General features: G+C 36.0%; 1 protein-coding gene and 1 long non-coding RNA gene across 3 annotated transcripts; both read right to left on the reverse strand.

The window, feature by feature from the left end:
• Positions 1 to 896: 896 nt before the first annotated feature.
• LOC121383178 lies at positions 897 to 4,393 on the reverse strand. The gene is made up of 2 exons (XR_005959270.1): positions 1,703 to 4,393; positions 897 to 1,628 (listed from the first exon to the last, which is right to left on the reverse strand). It is a non-coding gene; the product is annotated as an uncharacterized LOC121383178 (long non-coding RNA).
• Positions 4,394 to 4,562: 169 nt separating this feature from the next.
• Positions 4,563 to 22,795, reverse strand: LOC121383466 (macro domain-containing protein mll7730-like). Of its 2 annotated transcripts, none has more exons than XM_041513534.1 (6): positions 21,227 to 22,795; positions 16,384 to 16,472; positions 15,636 to 15,860; positions 9,161 to 9,379; positions 7,168 to 7,262; positions 4,563 to 6,593 (listed from the first exon to the last, which is right to left on the reverse strand). In XM_041513534.1, exons 2-6 carry the CDS (start codon positions 16,438 to 16,440, stop codon positions 6,578 to 6,580), a joined length of 612 nt encoding a protein of 203 aa, XP_041369468.1. In that variant the 5' UTR covers positions 16,441 to 16,472; positions 21,227 to 22,795; the 3' UTR covers positions 4,563 to 6,577. The 2 variants fall into 2 exon arrangements, with proteins under 2 accessions (XP_041369468.1, XP_041369467.1); XM_041513533.1 differs by having other exon boundaries at positions 21,047 to 22,795.

Below are 22,795 nucleotides of genomic sequence, written 5' to 3' on the forward strand. Positions count from 1 at the left end.
AAGGGCCGTAGCGTGGCCTGAACCTGAGGCGAGGTGGCGAGGTGTGTGTGTGTGTGTGTGGGTGGGGGGGGGGGGGGGGGGGTTCGAATATGATCCAGCGGACACTTCTGTTTACATTTTCCCTGGACATCTATATGAATAGCCTAATATATTGCATTGTGAGACCCGACACGTAACCCCAACCAACGCCCTTGCGTGGAAACCGTCCCGTAAAGAAGACAGTTCAGTTGTATAGTTTGATGGGTCGCGCGATCGATCCCTTATGGTGATATACCAGTCGTGGGGCACTGGTTGGAACTGAGAACAGAATTATCAGTATAGGTCACTAAGGGGATTCGATCCTTTAACCTAACCACATCTGACAAGTTGAGTATTAAATACTAGTAATTTTAAAAACCGTGTATAATGATGGGATTCGCATGTCATTAATTTGTGCAAGCCCATCCATAAAAACAAAAAACCCTCTTAACCATAGCGAAGATCAATACCATTAAATTCTCAGAAGGTTAAAGTGTGTTTTGTATAACGACACCACTAGAGTACACTGATTTATTAATTATTTATTGGCTCTTGAATGTCAAACATTTGGTCATTCTGTCACGTAATCAAAGAAAGAAAAAAGAGTTTGATTTGTTTAACGACACCACTGGAGCACATTGATAGTCAAAGAAAACCCAGTACATTTTTCGATAAGCAGCAAGGGATCTCTTGTGTGCACTTTCTCACAAGCAGGACAGCACATACTATCATTATCATTACAGCTAAAGTGTTGTATTTTTTGTAATGCAACAAAATTTATTTGTAATTACATTATTATATATCTGTTGAATTTTAGATTTCTAAAATTGGTGAAAACTAAATAAGATATGCAGGTTTTTCACACCTGCACACAAAGCTTTTCACATAAGAATCATTTATTAGCAAGAACACTTTATTTCATGACCTTACATATACATATTGATTTTAGCATTGCTGCTTTAAAATAGTTTATTAATACTAGTACATACATTCTCTACTGCTCGTGACAATTGAAAATTATTTTACTCGAGACATAAACATGATACAAAATGGAAGCTTGTTTAATATCATATAATTGAGGTGCAACTTAGCATAGTGTTCTTTACACCTGGCATCTAATATCAGTTAATTAAAATGTAGAGATCATGCTGTTTCCATAAATTTGCTTTTCTGCATAAGAATGATGTAGATGTTAGTTGTCCTTATGGAGCAATCTCCATACATGTGACATGCTCCTGATACAGCGAAATAGTTAAGTACATGTAATTACTGTTTGCATGTGGCACACCCCAAACATTGACAATGATGATACACCTCATCTCATACATTGTAATTACTGTCTGCATGTGGCACACCCCAAACATCAAACATTGACAATGATGATACACCTCATCTCATACATTATAATTACTGTCTGCATGTGGCACACCCCAAACATCAAACATTGACAATGATGATACACCTCATCTCATACATTATAATTACTGTCTGCATGTGGCACACCCCAAACATCAAACATTGACAATGATGATACACCTCATCTCATACATTATAATTACTGTCTGCATGTGGCACACCCCAAACATCAAACATTGACAATGATGATACACCTCATCTCATACATTATAATTACTGTCTGCATGTGGCACACCCCAAACATCAAACATTGACAATGATGATACACCTCATCTCATTCATTGTAATTACTGGGCATAAATGAAACAATATCACAGTGCAAGTACACAATAATTGCTCTACAATTTGAGCAAACAAAAATAAATGGTTGCAGATCTGTTTTCACAAACTGTAAGAAAAATACAAGTAACAAATTGCACAACTAAGAGTTTTGCAAGACGTTTATACAGGAAAATAGCATACATCAGATTCACATTTTAATGATTAGTATTTAAAACTGGGGGAGAGAGAGAGAGAGAGAGAGTGTGTGTGTGTGTGTGTAGGTGGGTAATGTAAATATCAGGTCACTGGAATAAAAATTTACTTAAACATAACTTTAACTGTATACGACAAAAACACTAATATTCCATGAGAACAATTATTATGCAAAAAACCAGAATATCAATTGTTGGGGGAAAAAACGTTACAAGTGCATGCCTACACCTTTTGAATTTGGTGAACATGCCTTCACCTTTTGAATTTGGTGAACATGCCATTGCACACAATTATTTATACACAACAAAAGTTAGCTGCATTTCCTGAACTGATAGTACATTGCCAATGTATTAGAATAAATATAAAATAAATTGTTATCATTTGATTAAATGCATTACATTATAGTTACCTCTAGAATGGCTGCTGCAAACTGGATTGCACCTGGTACTTGTACATGTATTAAACTATTGTGTTTATTTTAAAATAATGTTTTTGTCATCTTTATATTTAAAAACCAAACAATACTAAAACCATAAAGGTAAAAAATATTCTTTGTTAACTTTGTGTACGGTATATTGAAACAAATGTTATCCTTGTAGCTGTGTATTAATATTAAAACCCCCCAACACCAATCCAACACACTCAAATATTAACTGATACATGCTGTTTCCAAAAGAGCTATGTAAATATAATGCAGCATACTTTACAATTCAAGCAAATCTATAAAATATTAAAAGTGTAACAATAAATAAATGTTCTAATAACATGAAAATAATAATAAGATTTTCACAACAAAGAAGTATAATTGCGTGAAGATATTAAATTTAGCACTGTATAGGAATTCACTAAACAAACAACACAAACCCATACAATGTGAATATCTTGGATTAGTACGAAGTCACATAGGCCTAATGCACAACACTGACATGCAGTGTTTTAATTAGCAAACATGTAGCAGTGTTAATGACTGTGCAGTATGTGGGATAGTGAGGGTTTAACTGATGGGGTATCTACCCCATGGGCGAGAGGTTTAATAAAGGAATATTTAATTATCTCCGTGAACAACAGTTTTTAAGAATAGAATGCCAATTTAATTTTCCCCATGGACAACAGGTTTTAAGAATGCCAATTTAACAACAACAAAAACTATTTTCTTATGAAAAACAAATGGTGCAAATAGTTAGAGAGCAGAATAAAGATATATAATATTAAAATAGTATATGTTAAAGAGCATTTAATTACTGTGATGTGGTGGTGGCATTGTCATTGCCCAGGTTTTATTTATTTTGGGGAACCAAGAAATTATCTTTCTCCCTATCCATCCTCTCTCCCAAAACATATTAGTATCACTGTGACCATTACATACTGCTGTGGCATATAAATAACTGCATGGACTTCAGAATTTCTCTCTCTTTAAATTGACTTTACAATTATTCACCCAAAACTAACATTTAACACAAGATGTCTATTCAACTCTGTAACAGTATTACTCTACCATGTAATTTTACAAGTAAGTTGCATTGCAAGACTTAGACAGGTACTGGGTTGTGGTAACATATTGCACAGTCAGAAATGTATTGTAGCACATATTTCTGGACCAAGTGATAGCTCCGTATTTTTTAAAAAGTGTATAGATGTGTATTTACAGATATACACATTGCTTTCGTAACAGACATCAGATAACATTTAAACAAAACAAACTGGCAATTTTTAGAATGTCGTTATGGAATATGTAAATATGTTTCTTTGATTAAATGTAGGTTTGCTTGCTTATCAATAAATATTTGTACTACATTATTAAAGCTGCATTCACAAACTACATTGTATATTTTAAATAATTAAACATTCAGAACAGATCATCAATTTTATGTTTCTCCTGTTAGATGCCATTCTTCAATATAAATTGGCATCTATACCTCCAATCGAGGTACATGTATCCCTTGCTTCTAATCAGAAAATGTAGACCATTGCATGATGGCAACAGGTTTTCCTTCTAATTATCTGTGTGGTCTTTAACCATAATATGTTCAACACCATGTCGTTGTAATTGAAATGATTTGAGTGTGTCATTAAATACAGTGATATGACAGTGATTCATGAGTGCATGTCATCACAGCTGTACTTATTCCAATGAGCTGTGTCCAGTGCTAGTTTTGATCTTGTAAACTAGTCTGAGAGTCCTCTTTTGAGCGGTGCAGGAAGGGTGTATTGTTCAGGGAAGGATCTCCTCAGGAATGGCTGTCCTCCTACAGACTAGGTACTAGATAGAGAGTCTTGGAATTCACCACTATTTTGCTAAATATCCATTTGACTCTGCATTGTGCAGAGATATGGCCCTAATCACGTACATTGTGTATTACGTTTTTTTCGTTCAGATTTGCTATTATTAAAGGGACATTCCTGGGTTTGCTGCAATTTTTAAGATGTTATCGACTAACAGAGACTTTTTAATGATTATAATTACAAATCAAATATATTTTTCTGCATAAAATATTAGTGGCTGTATATTAAACGTGTTTCTGATCGTTCTAATATTTGTACTAGGTTAACTTTCATTTTATTTCCTAAAATATTGTTTTTTCGTACATACGAAATTATTTGAACACAAAATCCAGTTTGGGCTTCTTAGAAATATTAAGACGACCAGAAACACATTGAATATACAGACACTGATATTCTAAACAAGAACATATATTTAATATGTAGGTTTAATCGTAAAAATATTTTATCAGTCGGAAACATCTTACATTGAAACAAACTCAGTAATGTCCCTTTAAACTGCGACTTTTTGACCACACAACTCACTGACAAGATGGTGACGACACTTGTATGGGTGTATCAAGGCAGTTGGCAATATCCACTGACACTGATAAAATACAAGTTTATAAAAACTAGATCTGTTTGTGTTTTGCATTAGTAAATTCTGGGTTTGACAAATCCTCTAGCCCTTGGTCCCGGCTAGTGAGCTTTTGATCTGCGCTAGTGGAAACTGTCAACTGTATTAAGTATATATTACATATGGCAGTAGTCAAAGCTTCAGCAGGAGCTAGTGATGTTTTCAGAAATTTGTCAGACACTGGTAAATTAAGTTATAAGATTGGGAGGCAAGACAGCAGCTTTAAGTTTAACACAACTGTACAGTGAAATGAAAGAAAGAAAGAAATGTTTTATTTAAAGATTAAGGACCACACGGATATTGAGAGCAGCAAGGGATTTTTATATGCACCATTCCACAGACAGGGTAGTACATACCACAGCCTTTGATATACCAGTCATGGTGCACTGGCTGGAATGAGAAATAGCCCAATGGGCCCACTGATGGGGATCGATCTCAGACCGACCGCACATCGAGCAAGCACTTTACCACTGGTCTACATCCAGCCCCAGAGAAATGATTATAGCTCGAACCAAATGGATAAATTAGAGCCTTAAAGCAAAATTCATGTTATGTAATTTTTAAATAAATAATTAATTAATACATATAATAGACATATTATAACATATATAAAACTACAACCACAACATTAATATTTGGGAATCGCTAACCTAATTTACAAATTGATACACATGTGCAAACAAAATAGTGATATTTGAAACACCCATACAACTAGTAATAATATAGTGTTAGGTGTGCCATATTCTGGGGTAAACAAGTACAGTAAGCATGAAAATCAGACATAAATGAATTTCATTTTAATTAAACCTTATGGGATATTTATATGCACTCATAAATCAAGGGTGCACATGTCAGCGTACAACATTAGAGATAACATGAGGTAAGATGATTTCTGGTCAGAACCACATACCAGTTAATTGTTTTTCCATGTTGTGTATTGCAGGTGTTTATAGTGTGCAATAATAATATAGTGGTATAAATCTTGTGCACTATAAACAAGTGCAATAAATAACATGGTAAAACAAGTGGTATGTGGTTCTGAATTTATTACATACCACCTTCATATATTATGATTAACAAAACTTTAATTAAATAGCACAGCTTACTTTGAATTTTATGGAACTGACAGAACACTGTCGTGAATAGAGACATGATATCATTTGAGTCAACACATGAACTATGCATGCAAAATTTTGTATTACATATACATGTATGTTCGATAAAAGATGTTTTTGATTGCAGGTCAGAAAAAGTCTTTATTACTATAGTACCCGTATGCTTAAATGAGTACCATTATGTCATACATGTATATATGTAAGATTATATTAAATTAAATGTCCATTATCATCTCATTCTAAAATCTGAATTTTGTGGTAAATATTAAGTATACATTTAAAACGAAAACTTGTACAATTAATGATATCCTGTAAATGACTATAACTGCAACAAAAAAAAAAAAAAGAAAGAAAAGAAGCCAAAATCAGGTCAAAATATTTTGAATCAGTTTTGTTACATTTGCAGAAAAACATATTCATAGGAAATTGCTATTTGACTAACAGAAACACACAGAGTGGGTTGAAAAGGTAAATAACTCATCACATTTACCTGACCAGATAAATTAACTTCATTTGTTTGAATTACATATAAGATAAATGTCTTTCGTCGGGATATCTTGGTTAGAGGACAGGCTTGTTGAATATTTTACACAGCAAAAGGTGAATCTTATTAAGATTCTGACTATATGTAAAAGTAATTCTCTTCATCCAGGTCACTTTAATGTTGTTCACTTCTGTGAAGGAAAGAAAATGATTACTTAGGTCATTTCATTTATTTTCCCAATAAAACAATAATTATTAAAATTTAGCAGTAAATGTAAAGCATATGTTTATGGCACATAATGTTTTTAAAGTAAAACATTTATTGGTGACATAAAATAAAATAATTATTCAATCTAATAATAAAAAATATATATTACATACATACATGTACATGGCTGCATTTTCCCACCTGACTTAAATCAATTATCATTCTTCAACATTTACAAGAATAAATATTATCGGATTTTTGCTATTTGATTATCATAAATTTCTACACTTTAAAAATGTTATAAATTAAACAAAATCCAGTAACCTACATGTATAGTGGTTATTCTTACTGAAAATCAAATAATTTGTTTAAAAAAAGTTTTTTGATTTGCCAATAAATTACCAATAAAACTAAATTTGTAACAGTAAAATCACTAATATACACTAGGAACACATAAAATATAACCGGATTTTTCACTAATTATAACTTATTATGTGTCATTATCAAAATGAATTGGTGAGCATTTACTATATGACCATGACCCAAGGGTAACTTACGTTCTGAGCAAGGCAATACGAATGGTTGTCTCCATTCTCGATTCAATCTTAATTCTTGTTTCAAATACCTTTTCCAATCTCTCATTCTCAAATGCCTGAAACAAAATTTAAAAAACCAAAAAACTGTATAGTGATTTAAATTTATATTGTGATACAACATGTATTTCTGCTATGCCATTACACTATATATATATATATATATATACATGCTTATTATTTAGTTTTTCCATCTTAATTTGTCATATACATGTACCAGAGTATATATTGTATCAGCAAATAAATCAGAATCATCTAAAAAATCTGTGTATCTGTGTATGTGTGTGTGTTACTGTGTGTTACTGTGTTTGTGTGTGTTATTGTTTGTGTGTATGTGTGTGTGTGTGTGTGTGTGTGGTGTGTGTGTGTTACTGTGTGTTTGAGTGTGTGTATGTAGGTGTGTGGTGTGTGTGTGTGGTATGTGTAGGTGTATGGTGTGTGTGTGTGTTGTGCGAGATGTGTGTGTGGTGTGTGTGTATGCATGGTGTGTGTGTGTGTGTGTGTGTGTGTATGTGAGAGAGAGAGAGATGTTTGTGTTTATATGTGTCTTGTGGTCTAAGGCAAATCATGTTGTTTGGTGTGATGCAAGTTTACATCTTGTTTATCAATGCCATGAAACTATATTATGTTGTTATGGGACATGTTTACTAAATAACATGGGATCCATTACTGATTAATACATTTAAGGAAACAAACATGTTCTACACATGCATATATATAAACTGACGATCAAAAGAAAGTATACCAATTAGTTTTATTATAAATGAACACAATACACGTTCATGGAAGGTTAGATAGGTTCCAGTATTGTTCGTTATAATGCAATCAGTGACGAATAGTCGCACTTTGCTGCGTTTGGGCGATGCCGCACGTGCAAAATGAGTTTATTCATCAAATTTATACTGCAAGAGAAACATGATACTCGTGCACATAAGGGTGTAAAAAAGGGTGCCATTGCTTAGAACATGCCTCAGTCAACAATAAAACACCAGAGAACATGGCAAGGCTGACTGCTGAAAAAAGAGAGAGAGAGCTATTGGTACGGTGCAGGTGGGTGCGAGTTATGCCCATGTGGCAAGAATCCTGAATTGCACAAAACTGACGATCACTAGGTTGATACAGCGTTACAGGGTGACTGGCAGGACTGCAGACAGACCATGAAGTGGAAAACCCCGCATCACAAGAGCCATCGAGGACCGCCATCTCCGCATCTTACACTTACGTAACAGATTCCTCACTATGACATCATCTGCAGCAACTGGCCTTGGACGTCATCAGTCGTCACACTGTACGTCGTCAACTACGACAGCATGGTATCATGGCCTATCGACCATTCAGAGGGATGACATTGACACGGCAACATCGACTTCGACGTTTACGTTGGGCACGTCAGTTTCAACGTTGGCAAAATCGGAATTGGCAACGTGTACTCTTTTCTGATGAGAGTAGGTTCCAGTTATTCAGAGCTGATGGCAGGACTCGGATATCCGATATACCGACGTGCAGGAGAGAGAACAGCTCCGTGCTTTGTTCAGGAGACTGAACTGTTTGGTGGTGGATCTGTGATGGTCTGTGGCCAACAGCGGACAGACCTTATTGTCATTGACTGAAATCTGTCTGACGTCGGGTCCATGCTTGCATACTTGCACATGGTGGACATACACACTATTGAAACATGTTCTTTGTGGTCAAATTTATTCACCTTCATTATGAGTGGTCCTTTATGAAATCGCACATTTCACCCCTATAGTGCTGTTGTGAACTGTGATATTATCATTTTATGGGTTTTATTGAGTATACTCGTGTTTATTTATCGCCAAATTATTATACTTTCAAAATATAACATTTGCATCAACTTGTGTTTTGTGTTGTTTTTAATACTTTGAAAAAATTATTGGTATTCTTTCTTTTGATCGTCAGTTTATATATATTAAATGAGTTATTATACAAGTCATACCTTAATAACATCATCATTGGAATGGAAAGCTATCAGGATCACCTTCTGAAGTGGTCCTGGACTTTTCTCCTGAAACTTGATAATGGTCTCAAAAAAGATTTTGGTCACATCCCCAACCGGGTACTTCAGTGTCCCAGTGCCAAGGGCAGGAAAAGCGATGAACTCATAGCCCTCTCCTTTAGCTTTTTCAAGACAAGCCATGATTACATTTTCCAATACCTGAAAATTAAAAAAAAAATATGTTTAGTTTATCCAGAATAAGGGGATTCAGAAGATCAATATGAATACAGTAGTTAGTTTTAATGAAAGGCACCCATTGCTGGCTTATTTTGATAAGCTTGTGCGTCACTAATTCTCTATTAAATTTGTAAAACTTTGAAGAGGAAAAAAAAAAAGAAGTGTTTTATTTAACGATGCACTCAACACATTTTATTTATGGTTATATGGTGTCAGACATATGGTGTCAGACATATGGTTAAGGACCACACAGATGTTTGAGAGAGAAACCCGCTGTTGCCACTTCATGGGCTACTCTTTTTGATTGGCAGCAAGGGTTCTTTTATATGCACCATCCCACAGACAGGGTATAGTACATACATGTACCACGGCCTTTGATATACCAGTCGTGGTGCACTGGCTGGAATGAGAAATAGCCCAAATGGGCCCACCGACGGGGATCGATCCCAGACTGACCACGCATCGAGTGAGCACTTTACCACTGAGCCCCTTGAAGAGGAAAAAAGAACACAAAAAAAAACCCATGCAAAAACTTGACACGATGTCTGACGACACCAAGTAACTATTGCTCTGAGTGTTAAGTCACAAAAATACACTATTGCTTCACAGGTGCTTTTTGCTCTGGTTGATTTGATACAGGTAAGAAGATGGCATCATTTTTATCACATAAGGATGCATATATGAATATGTAACTTAAAACATTGGGCATGCAAGTACGAAATCAAAACACTACTGATGCCAAGTGAATATAGATATTAATTTTATTCAAGTTGGGTAAGAAATAACTTAATAACACATCCATCTGTCTGTCCTTATGTCTGTCCACCTGTACCACATACATAGTATTTCACACTTTTTGTTTATAATGGCCCCACGACTGGTATATCAATGGCTGTGGTATGTACTACCCTGTCTGTGGGATGGTGCATATAAAAGATCTCTTGCTGCTAATCGAAAAGAGTAGCCCATGAAGTGGCGACAGCACGTTTCCTCTCTCAATATCTGTGTGGTCCTTAGCCATATGTCTGACACCATATAACCGTAAATAAAATGTGCTCAGTGAAACATTCTTTCTTTCTTTCTTTCTTTATATAATGGCCCCTGCAGCACCACCCTGTTCCACAGTCCCATTGGTTGTTTGGTATATGACACATAGTTATTTTGACACTTGGTCTAGGCACTGAGAGAGTTTAAAAGTTTGTTTTGACACTTGGTCTAGGCACTGAGAGAGTTTAAAAGTTTGTTTTGACACTTGGTCTAGGCACTGAGAGAGTTTAAAAGTTTGTTTTGACACTTGGTCTAGGCACTGAGCGAGTTTAAAAGTTTGTTTTGTTTATAATGGCCCCTGCAGCACCACCCTGTTCCACAGTCTCATTGGTTGTTTGGTATATGACACATAGTTATTTTGACACTTGGTCTAGGCACCACCCTGTTCCACAGTCCCATTGGTTGTTTGGTATATGACACATAGTTATTTTGACACTTGGTCTAGGCACCACCCTGTTCCACAGTCCCATTGGTTGTTTGGTATATGACACATAGTTATTTTGACACTTGGTCTAGGCACCACCCTGTTCCACAGTCCCATTGGTTGTTTGGTATATGACACATAGTTATTTTGACACTTGGTCTAGGCACCACCCTGTTCCACAGTCCCATCGGTTGTTTGGTATATGACACATAGTTATTTTGACACTTGGTCTAGGCACCACCCTGTTCCACAGTCCCATCGGTTGTTTGGTATATGACACATAGTTATTTTGACACTTGGTCTAGGCACCACCCTGTTCCACAGTCCCATCGGTTGTTTGGTATATGACACATAGTTATTTTGACACTTGGTCTAGGCACCACCCTGTTCCACAGTCCCATCGGTTGTTTGGTATATGACACATAGTTATTTTGACACTGGTCTAGGCACCACCCTGTTCCACAGTCCCATCGGTTGTTTGGTATATGACACATAGTTATTTTGACACTTGGTCTAGGCACCACCCTGTTCCACAGTCCCATCGGTTGTTTGGTATATGACACATAGTTATTTTGACACTTGGTCTAGGCACCACCCTGTTCCACAGTCCCAATGGTTGTTTGGTATATGACACATAGTTATTTTGACACTTGGTCTAGGCACCACCCTGTTCCACAGTCCCATCGTTTGTTTGGTAAACACATAGTTTGTTTCTAGTGTTCCATAGTCCCATGGCACATAGTTATTTTGACACTTGGTCTAGGCACCACCCTGTTCCACAGTCCCATCGGTTGTTTGGTATATGACACATAGTTATTTTGACACTTGGTCTAGGCACCACCCTGTTCCACAGTCCCATCGGTTGTTTGGTATATGACACATAGTTATTTTGACACTTGGTCTAGGCACTGAGAGAGTTTAAAAGTTTGTTTTGTTTATAATGGCCCCTGCAGCACCACCCTGTTCCACAGTCCCATCGGTTGTTTGGTATATGACACATAGTTATTTTGACACTTGGTCTAGGCACCACCCTGTTCCACAGTCCCATTGGTTGTTTGGTATATGACACATAGTTATTTTGACACTTGGTCTAGGCACCACCCTGTTCCACAGTCCCATCGGTTGTTTGGTATATGACACATAGTTATTTTGACACTTGGTCTAGGCACTGAGAGAGTTTAAAAGTTTGTTTTGTTTATAATGGCCCCTGCAGCACCACCCTGTTCCACAGTCCCATCGGTTGTTTGGTATATGACACATAGTTATTTTGACACTTGGTCTAGGCACCACCCTGTTCCACAGTCCCATCGGTTGTTTGGTATATGACACATAGTTATTTTGACACTTGGTCTAGGCACCACCCTGTTCCACAGTCCCATCGGTTGTTTGGTATATGACACATAGTTATTTTGACACTTGGTCTAGGCACTGAGAGAGTTTAAAAGTTTGTTTTGTTTATAATGGCCCCTGCAGCACCACCCTGTTCCACAGTCCCATCGGTTGTTTGGTATATGACACATAGTTATTTTGACACTTGGTCTAGGCACCACCCTGTTCCACAGTCCCATCGGTTGTTTGGTATATGACACATAGTTATTTTGACACTTGGTCTAGGCACCACCCTGTTCCACAGTCCCATCGGTTGTTTGGTATATGACACATAGTTATTTTGACACTTGGTCTAGGCACCACCCTGTTCCACAGTCCCATCGGTTGTTTGGTATATGACACATAGTTATTTTGACACTTGGTCTAGGCACCACCCTGTTCCACAGTCCCATCGGTTGTTTGGTATATGACACATAGTTATTTTGACACTTGGTCTAGGCACCACCCTGTTCCACAGTCCCATCGGTTGTTTGGTATATGACACATAGTTATTTTGACACTTGGTCTAGGCACCACCCTGTTCCACAGTCCCATTGGTTGTTTGGTATATGACACATAGTTATTTTGACACTTGGTCTAGGCACCACCCTGTTCCACAGTCCCATCGGTTGTTTGGTATATGACACATAGTTATTTTGACACTTGGTCTAGGCACCACCCTGTTCCACAGTCCCATTGGTTGTTTGGTATATGACACATAGTTATTTTGACACTTGGTCTAGGCACTGAGAGAGTTTAAAAGTTTGTTTTGTTTATAATGGCCCCTGCAGCACTACCCTGTTCCACAGTCCCATTGGTTGTTTGATATATGACACATAGTTATTTTGACACTTGATCTAGGCACTGAGAGAGTTTAAAAGTTTGTTTTGTTTATAATGGCCCCTGCAGCACCACCCTGTTCCACAGTCCCAATGGTTGTTTGGTATATGACACATAGTTATTTTGACACTTGGTCTAGGCACCACCCTGTTCCACAGTCCCATTGGTTGTTTGGTATATGACACATAGTTATTTTGACACTTGGTCTAGGCACTGAGAGAGTTTAAAAGTTTGTTTTGACACTTGGTCTAGGCACTGAGAGAGTTTAAAAGTTTGTTTTGACACTTGATCTAGGCACTGAGAGAGTTTAAAAGTTTGTTTTGTTTATAATGGCCCCTGCAGCACTACCCTGTTCCACAGTCCCATTGGTTGTTTGATATATGACACATAGTTATTTTGACACTTGATCTAGGCACTGAGAGAGTTTAAAAGTTTGTTTTGTTTATAATGGCCCCTGCAGCACTACCCTGTTCCACAGTCCCATTGGTTGTTTGATATATGACACATAGTTATTTTGACACTTGATCTAGGCACTGAGAGAGTTTAAAAGTTTGTTTTGTTTATAATGGCCCCTGCAGCACTACCCTGTTCCACAGTCCCATTGGTTGTTTGATATATGACACATAGTTATTTTGACACTTGATCTAGGCACTGAGAGAGTTTAAAAGTTTCTTTTGACACTTGGTCTAGGCACTGAGAGAGTTTAAAAGTTTGTTTTGATACTTGGTCTAGGCACTGAGAGAGTTTAAAAGTTTGTTTTGATACTTGGTCTAGGCACTGAGAGAGTTTAAAAGTTTGTTTTGATACTTGGTCTAGGCACTGAGAGAGTTTAAAAGTTTGTTTTGACACTTGGTCTAGGCACTGAGAGAGTTTAAAAGTTTGTTTTGACACTTGATCTAGGCACTGAGAGTTTAAAAGTTTGTTTTGTTTAACAACACCACTATAGAGGACACTGATTTATTAATCATTGGCTACTGGAAGACACTGAGAAAGAAAACACGATTGAAGACTAAATAGCAGCTATGGACGTTTACATATGAACAGTAGCTGAAATAACACAAATAAGCAAGTATGTTCACATTCCACAAAAGTAATTTACATGTCGTTAACAAATAAATGTAATTAAAAAAGAAGAGGTTTGTTATTTACAAAATGATTAAACTCTTTGCTGATTAGAAGTCATTTCTTAAATATAAAACTGTATAACAGAGTTTGTTAATAAAAACCATACAAAGCACACATGTAATAACAACATGCCATGTTTTCATAGAAGCTACAACACATTTGATTGGTTAAAACTGACACTGCATGACCTTCCCAAGTGACAAGGTTGATTAGACTACAAACACTTGCATGTTTCTTTATTTTGAAAACATATAGGTGGGCATTGATGATGCTAAAGGCCGATATTCATAAATCTCAGTTGACATTTCACAAATAACTGTAGTTGTTTTACCTAAATATCGAGCTCTGGGAATGCACAAAGCTAAGACTAGGGAAAATGTCACTCACCAAAATTATGTCATTTCTCAAAATATATATATATATATAAACTAAGCACATTTTAAAACTACAGCTAGTTGTTATAGTGCAACATATTCTTATTACAACATTTAATGTAGCCTGTAGTAAGAAAAGAAACTTTTTAAAAACTGTTACCAACACAAAGGCTACTTCTACCAAATAGCAGAAGGCGATTTTTTTTATATCATTTTCCACTGACAAGACAGCACATACCACAGCCTTTGATATATAAGCCATGTGACAATGGTTTGTTGCCGTAAGAGGATGCAGATCAAGGAAGTTCCAACCACAACAGACTGGTGATCATATTGTACACTTTATTGGTCTGTATGATAACACTGCAGTATACTAGTATTTAAACATTTTCAAATTAACAGCAAGGAATATGTAGTTTATATACATTATGTATCCAGTTTACACACACACACACACACACACAGACACACACACACTTCATGATGACGTTTCACAAATAACTGTAGTTAATGCACAAAGCTAAGACTAGGGAAAATGTCACTCACCAAAATTATGTCATTTCTCAAAATGACATCATTTTGTTATCTCATTCTAGTTACCATTGGGCTATTTCTCGCTTCAGCCAGTGCACCATGACTGGTATATCAAAGGCTGTGATATGTGTTAACCTGTCTGTGGGATGGTGCATATAAAAGATCCCTTGCTGCTAATCGAAAAGAGTACAGCCAATAAAGTGGCATCAGCGTGTTTCCTCTCTCAATATCTGTGTGGTCCTTAGCCATAAATGTCCTTAGCCATATAACCATAAATAAAATGTGTTGAGAGCATCGTTAAATAGAACATTTTTTTTCTTCTAGTTACATCTGAAACATTTTGACACCGTGTTATTATTATTTTTTAAAAAGGATAATAACTCGTGTGTAAGCCATACTGATTTTTGTTTGAAACTAGTGTCAGGATTCATACATGTAATAATACAAGAATCCCGAGACTTATTTCACATAAAATCAGTATAACACACAAGCTTGTATAATATTAAATAATCTCTACAACACTAACTTGAGGTCCATTATTCTGCCAGTTTGGCAGTACTGTGTGGTATATTTTATCACAGTGCAACTTCCCTCCACTTGTGACTGCAATCTCTCCGAGTTTTATCCCGTTCTTGTACTTGTCTTTACATTCTTGTTGTATTGTGTTTCCCGCACTTGCTAATATGGCACTTGACACCTCTCCATGATTCAGCTCTAGATCTTCCCTGGTGGAGTTTACAATAACATTAACCTGAAAAATAGTACGCAAAATACATTTGAACATGGATGTTGTGATCTGAATTGCATTATAAAATACTTTGGTTAATAATTAAGTAAAGCTAACTGCCCTACCCTATCATGGGCTTCCTCACACACACACACACCCCCCCCCACCTCCCCAACAACCAATACATTAGGCCAGACATTTTTTATTCTGTTTTACAGGCTTGCCAACATGAAATATTTTGATTTAGAATAGAAATAAATTTTAAAAAGGTATCCTGTTTTATTTCCGCTAATACCATTAATTTATTACAGGGAAATGATTCTATTGTACACGGCGCCACTATATTTGGGAGCGGTAAACTCGTTAACTGGCAGAATGACAGTGGCGTGACGTCACTAGTGATAGGTTTAACGCTGAAACATACACAGTGATGTAACTAAAGAAGCAATATCTCCTAGGAGGATATCGCAGGAGATATCACAAATTATAGTGCCAGCGATATCTCCTAGAAAAGCCTTTAATGGATGATAAAAAAACATGATTAAACCTTCACGTCAAGTTCAGTGATGTTGCCTTTAATGAGAGTGAGTTCCATCGTTTCCATCCTCAGTTACAGTGAAGTACTATTTTTACAATCTGAAAAGAAACATAAATATTGTTACCTAGACAGACAGGTGTGCAAAAAAAGTTTGTTTTGTTTAACGACAACACTAGACCACATTGATTTATTAATCATCAGCTATTGGATGTCAAACATTGGGTAATTCTGACATATTTTTCCATTAATAGCAAAGAGATATTTTATATGCACCATCCCAGACAGGATAGCACATACGACAGCCTTATAGATATACCAGTCGTGGTGCACTGGCTGGAACGAGAAATAGTCCAGTGGCCAATTGACGAAGATTGATCCTAGAGCGACTGCGCATCTGGTGAGCGCTTTACCACTGGGCTACGCACCGCCTCATGTGTGCAAAGTGACCACCAAAAAAAATTAATAATAAAATAAAATAAAATAAAATAAAATAATAATAAAAATTGTTTATACATTTTTTAGAGTTCATCGGGACTATACATCTGCCAACTGAGACCTCCACCCCCCCCCCCCCCCTCCTCCCAACTATGGGCCTTGGTCCATCAGTTACATTATTAATTGGGATGAGGTATTGCATGGCTCTCGGCCATACCATGGAGGCAGGCAACTTACAGTAGAGACCGCACAGTAAAACTGGTAGTGCCACACACTGCCACCAGTGCATTACAGTGTTTCTTTGAAAACCACATGTTCGTTGGCAATAATTAAAACTTTTATTACTACAAGAATATCAGTAATTGTAACTGGTACAAAATATATATACAAAACAGAGAACTCATTTTAATTGCTAATTTTTATTTTATTCAGTGGCAAAGTTAGAACTCAAGACCACCATTAGTTATTGAAAAAGTGGTGGTGTCATCGTGCCAAGTGTCTAGTTTTGTGGTATAACTGTTGTTAATCCATTGCTGATTCAGTGATTGACTACAACACAAAATTTAGATGTTTAGAATCATTAGATAACTTTGATGGGACCCCAACCATCTCCCTGTTGCTGCATTTTCTGTGGATTCAAAATGGCAGACATTTGTATATGTTTTAATTAAGTACTTAATTACAAGTAACTTATCCACCTGATGACGTTAACCATCCAAAAATTACCTATTTTAACGAAACCTGTTGGGTTAGCATACATATTATTTCGATAGGAGCTATTTTGAATACCCCCACTAATTTTTTTTTAATTGTACATATACACTAAACTGGATTTTCCGAACATTTACAAATGGGAGGGGTGTGTGTACACACCCTAAAACCCTTTCCCTAGATCCATAGTTGATTATTATTATAATATATATATATATATATATATATATATATATATATATATATGTTATGCATATAATGTCATTGATTTAATTAATTTAGAAAACTTACTAAAATGGATATACGGGTACTGAATTCATGTACCATATACTTCAGGTAAGTGAATTGTCCTTTTTTGGCTTTGAAAAAACATTTGGAGTAATTTTAAAGCTGCAGTCCCTGGAATAATTTTATTATTTAAGCATTTAGAATGGATGATCCAGTTCTGTTTGGTACATATAAGGTCCACCACATCACTATAGTTTGACAATACTCGCTTATCTACATTATCTAGGTTAACTACAAACACAATGGCCAGCTTTGATTTTCTTCATTTAGCCGGACTCCAATAGAACTGGGACTTTACGTGATTTGTGCAGGCGCTGAGCTTCTTGTGTGGTTTGAACAAATTTAACTGTCTTGATCGAGGGGTCGTCTCGTATCTCCAAAACATATTTATATCCATAGAGGTATGGTACATCTCTCCAGGGGTCAGTGGGGGATTTGCCTTGAAATTTTAACAGTGGCCATCGGTTGGCATATGCGTTACATGTAAGTGGGTGTCAATAATTATGTAACGCTCTAAGGGAAGAGGTTGGTGTATTCGATTTATATATCATTTATCAAGACTATATGTTATTTCTATTCAATACTTAGACCTAAAAAGGTGGGGTGTTTTTTTAATTGTACGGTCGGTCTAGGATCGATCCTCATCGGCGGGCTCGTTCCAGCCAGTGCACCATGATGGTATATAAAAGGCCATGGTATGTGATATCCTGTCTGTGAGATGGTGCATATAAATGATCCCTTACTAAAAAAAAATATAGCGGGTTTCTAAGGCGCGTGTGCAGGGATTTTAGCAGGGTAGGGGGTTACAGACTGTACTGAGCAAAGTTTATACAGGGCTAAAAATTAGCAGTCACCCGGTCGCCCATGGTGACCTTTATTGGCTACGGGCAACTAAGAATTTTAGAAAGGGAGTCCATTGGGCAACCATCGATTTTAGTGTCTGGCGAGTATGATACTAGTTAAAAAAAAAAACACTGATACTGAATCGAATGTGACAAAAGACACTGCGTCTATGTTGGCGCGAACTACAGATATGGCAGCAGAAGACATAGAACATGTTCTATATTTTGACAGAGCCTACATAATGAATAATGATAAAATTCATATTTAAAAACATATTAATTTATTAAGTTTTAATCCCATACCGTCTCAAATAACATTTTATTGGGGATAAAAGAGCAGTGTAAACTAAAACAAAATTTCTTCACAAATTACAATCAAACTGCATAGGTTAACTCTTTTTTTGTGATACAAGTTTCAAGGCAACTGATGGAACATCCAAGGTAATCTGAATGACACAACCATAATACATGATCAGGGCCGTATCTCTGCACAAAGCATAGTCGAATGGACATTTTGCAAAATAGTGGATGATTCCATGGATCTCTATCAAGGAGAAAAGCAACTCCCGAGGAAATCATTTGCTGGGAATTTCACCCCTCTTGCATCACCACAAAATTTATTTCATCCCTCTTGCATCACCACAAAGAGGACTGGCACTCTCAGACTAGTTTACTAAAGCACACAAGAGTTCTATATTTAGTCTGTTTGTACTGCATTATCTTTTAGCCTGTATTAAAAATCAGATTTAATATGTTTAATTTAATGGTACTTCATAAAGAACCATGTTTGTTTATACTGGATTTATTTTTCAATTTGTTTTTTATTTGAGTTGGTATGGGTTCAAACTTAATGATATGTTTTCATATGGAGTTTTGCTTTATTCATTATGAAGTTAAATGTCAATTCATCAGTTTTCGTCAAAGCAAATGGTTATTATTCAACAAAAAAGAAACCCACTCTAGTTTTAATTTTAGCTGTGCAGTTACCGTAAATTCCAATCTGATAATTGGAGGAGGGCTAGTTGAATTAAAGAAGGGCCAGTAAGATTTTTCTTCAACTGGCCCTACTGTCGACCATGGTTTTCATGTTAATTTTCAACCCTGTTTATATGGCATCATGCTCCCCCAGAAAATATACTTCAATTTTGTTTAGCTTGGGCAGGTAAGTGTTTCGACCCCCAATACCCTCCCCCTTCACATATACCCATTTCCTCTCTAACATTTTATGTAAAAATTACCAAATGTTTGACATCCAATAGGTGATTAATAAATCAATATGCTCTAACATTCATGTCGTTAAACAAAAAAAACTTTACCCTTTCCATACGAAATAATATTTATTTGAATTTGTTGATTATAACACTCGTAAAATTAAGGACTGAAAACGTCCAATGTCTGATTTAGTATATTTTATATTAAAAAAATATACATGCTCAATGTGTTATACAAACTAAACTTTGAAAGTTCTACTAACATTTTATAAAATATTAATTCTGAAATAGGAAGGTACGATTGTCAATAATATGTTGGCAAGATCAAACCGGTTTTAACGAAGACTAGCTAGTACCGTATCCTCAACCGAACGTTCTTTGTACAGCACAAGATTTCTCATTTCATTTTTTGAGACGACCCCTACAATTTCAAATCCACAAACACATGTGTTAACTGAAACTGACAACAGGCTGTCGTTTGTGCTTTGTTGGCAATGGCGGCACAGGCGATGAATCGAGCGTATACTTTTGACGATCTCCATTGATAGCAAACACGCACACGTTTTTTTAAAGTATATTTGAGCTTGTACATGTATTTCATATTTGTACATGATGTTATAATATGGTAAGCAGAGACTGTAACTTATATTTAATGACAATTTAGTGGAAATATTTATAGGGTAAACGCTAATAAAGGTATTTTAACCCAAAATAAGGTTTAAATTTAAAAACATTTAACTATGCCAATTTTTTAGGTCTTCTGTCAATTTTTGCTAAACGGAATTATTTCACCTCGATAGAAAATTTCCATTTTAGAGGGTTAGGGCCAACTTAATGTTTTATTATTTTTTTATTTTTTTTAAATAGTTCTTTTAATGGTATTTTATCAGTAAAGCAAAGAATCGTTATCATTCTTGTCATATTTAGAAAGTGTCCGCGGTCCCTACTTTAATAAAGGTATTTTAACCCAAAATAAGGCTAACATTTAAAAACAATTAACTAGCTGTGACAATCTATTAGGTCTTCCGTCAATTTTGTTTTCTAAACGGAATTCAAACGCATATTCTACGTCCGATTCGGACTACTGTGCTGTAGGCGTTGTCTACAACAATACACCAACTTAAATATAATACAGAGACAATATTTTTAAGCTAATTATTACATCTGCTAAAACTTTACCGTTACCTTCTAAAACAGAGGTGTCAGCTATGCGTAGTGACATACTTTCGGTTTCGGTTATGGAGTTGAGGTGAACTTCCGTGTTGGACTAAACTAATCTCGCCAAAATTCCGATATAACCAAAGTCATGATTTTTGTGCACAATGTTCATATACATAATCATTAATCAACTTGACAACAACTTACTTTGCATATTTCATTTCGTTGTCTTTCAAAGCTGGAAGTGGCTATATACACGGCAGCCGTATATATATCCTTGAATTCCATATACACGGCCGTATATAGTGAATATATTTTATTTCAAAGCTGTTTATATAACGTCGGCCAACATATATATAAGACAAACCCTAATCACATTTTAAAACTGTACAGCTAGTTGCTATAGTCCAACATATTTTTATTACAACATTTAATGTAGCCGGTAACCAGTATATTCATACCATAGTCATCTCGTACCATAGTCATTTCGTACCCAATTTTACCATTTCGTACCCTGGTCATTTCGTACCATAGTTATTTTGTCATTTCGTACCATAGTCATTTCGTACCATGGTTATTTCGTACCATGTCTGTTTGGTCATTTCGTACCAGTCATTTCGTACCTCAATCATTTATTGTGCAGTTTAGTTGACTGATAAATAGTAAAATGTCGAATTACTGATTTAAAAAATAAACATTACGCTAATGCAGCTATATTGAAGCCCCACCCTTAAGAAATAAACAAACAAACAAACAAATAACAAGAAAAAGATGATATATTACTTTTATTACGTTTATCTTCAAATGTTTCCGTTCATCATTATATTAATTACGAACGAGCTGATCTCAGAAAAACCATATTTACCCACGAAGACCGTGTGTTAGATAAACAAACGGATTATGGTTTTATGAAATAAACAAAGGCCATGGTTTTCTTCACCAAGTTTATTACAAGAAGCCCTACAACAATGTTGTTATTTTAGCAGTATCTTTGAACAAATTGGGCATTTTTTAGTGACGGGGAAATCGGGGTCGGCCGCCTGTTGAAAATTTGTTCCAGATTGGTGCATGTCGCTGATGACTGACACCGCAACGCTAGTGATTTCAAAAGTATTTTAACTGTAGTTTGAGTATAGTGCTGTGTTTTGTTATGAAATAAAGTTATAATGATTTCAAGATCGTGTATATTTTGTTATACTAGACCACACAGTGATATTCTACATCGATACTGATGTGACTGTTGATTATAACGATTGCTTATCCAACAGCAATAAGGCAATCATAGGTAGATAATCTGTCGACAGTGGGCTAAGGACGTAAGGCTATGTAAGATGGGGGGATGGGGGGGGGGGGAAGAGTCTCGTATCATATGAAATGGTCATCAGTGGCAAAATACATATGTTCAATTAAACCTTTGCTCACTTTACAAGGTATGTTTATTCGTGAACATTTATTCGTCAACAATAAAAATAAGAAGTGGCATACCGTGAAAAAAATAAGATACGATACCGAGTATGAAACCACTATGGTACGAAATGACCAAACATTATGGTACGAGATGGTAAAAAGTAGGTACGAAATGGCTATGGTACGAAATGACTGTGGTACGAAATGACCATAAACGCCAACCATACACCCAGTCAATGTTGAAGAAAACAACACAAACAACCATAATAAAATAACATCATGTACAGCAAGCTAGCACTTTGAATAAAATAACATCATGTACAGCAAGCTAGCACTTTGAATAAAATAACATCATGTACAGCAAGCTTG

Source organism: Gigantopelta aegis, chromosome 10, assembly GCF_016097555.1.
Source record: "Gigantopelta aegis isolate Gae_Host chromosome 10, Gae_host_genome, whole genome shotgun sequence".
Lineage (NCBI taxonomy): Eukaryota > Metazoa > Mollusca > Gastropoda > Neomphalida > Peltospiridae > Gigantopelta > Gigantopelta aegis.

Excerpts from the sequence above, each read along its gene's own strand:
- LOC121383466 (XM_041513534.1), bottom strand. The coding sequence starts at position 16,440 with ATGGAAACGATGGAACTCACTCTCATTAAAGGCAACATCACTGAACTT. Across the intron at positions 9,380-15,635 it reads GGCAGAATAATGGACCTCAA|GTATTGGAAAATGTAATCAT; the intron begins GTTAGTGTTGTA and ends TTTAATTTTCAG. Across the intron at positions 7,263-9,160 it reads CCAATGATGATGTTATTAAG|GCATTTGAGAATGAGAGATT; the intron begins GTATGACTTGTA and ends ATTTTGTTTCAG.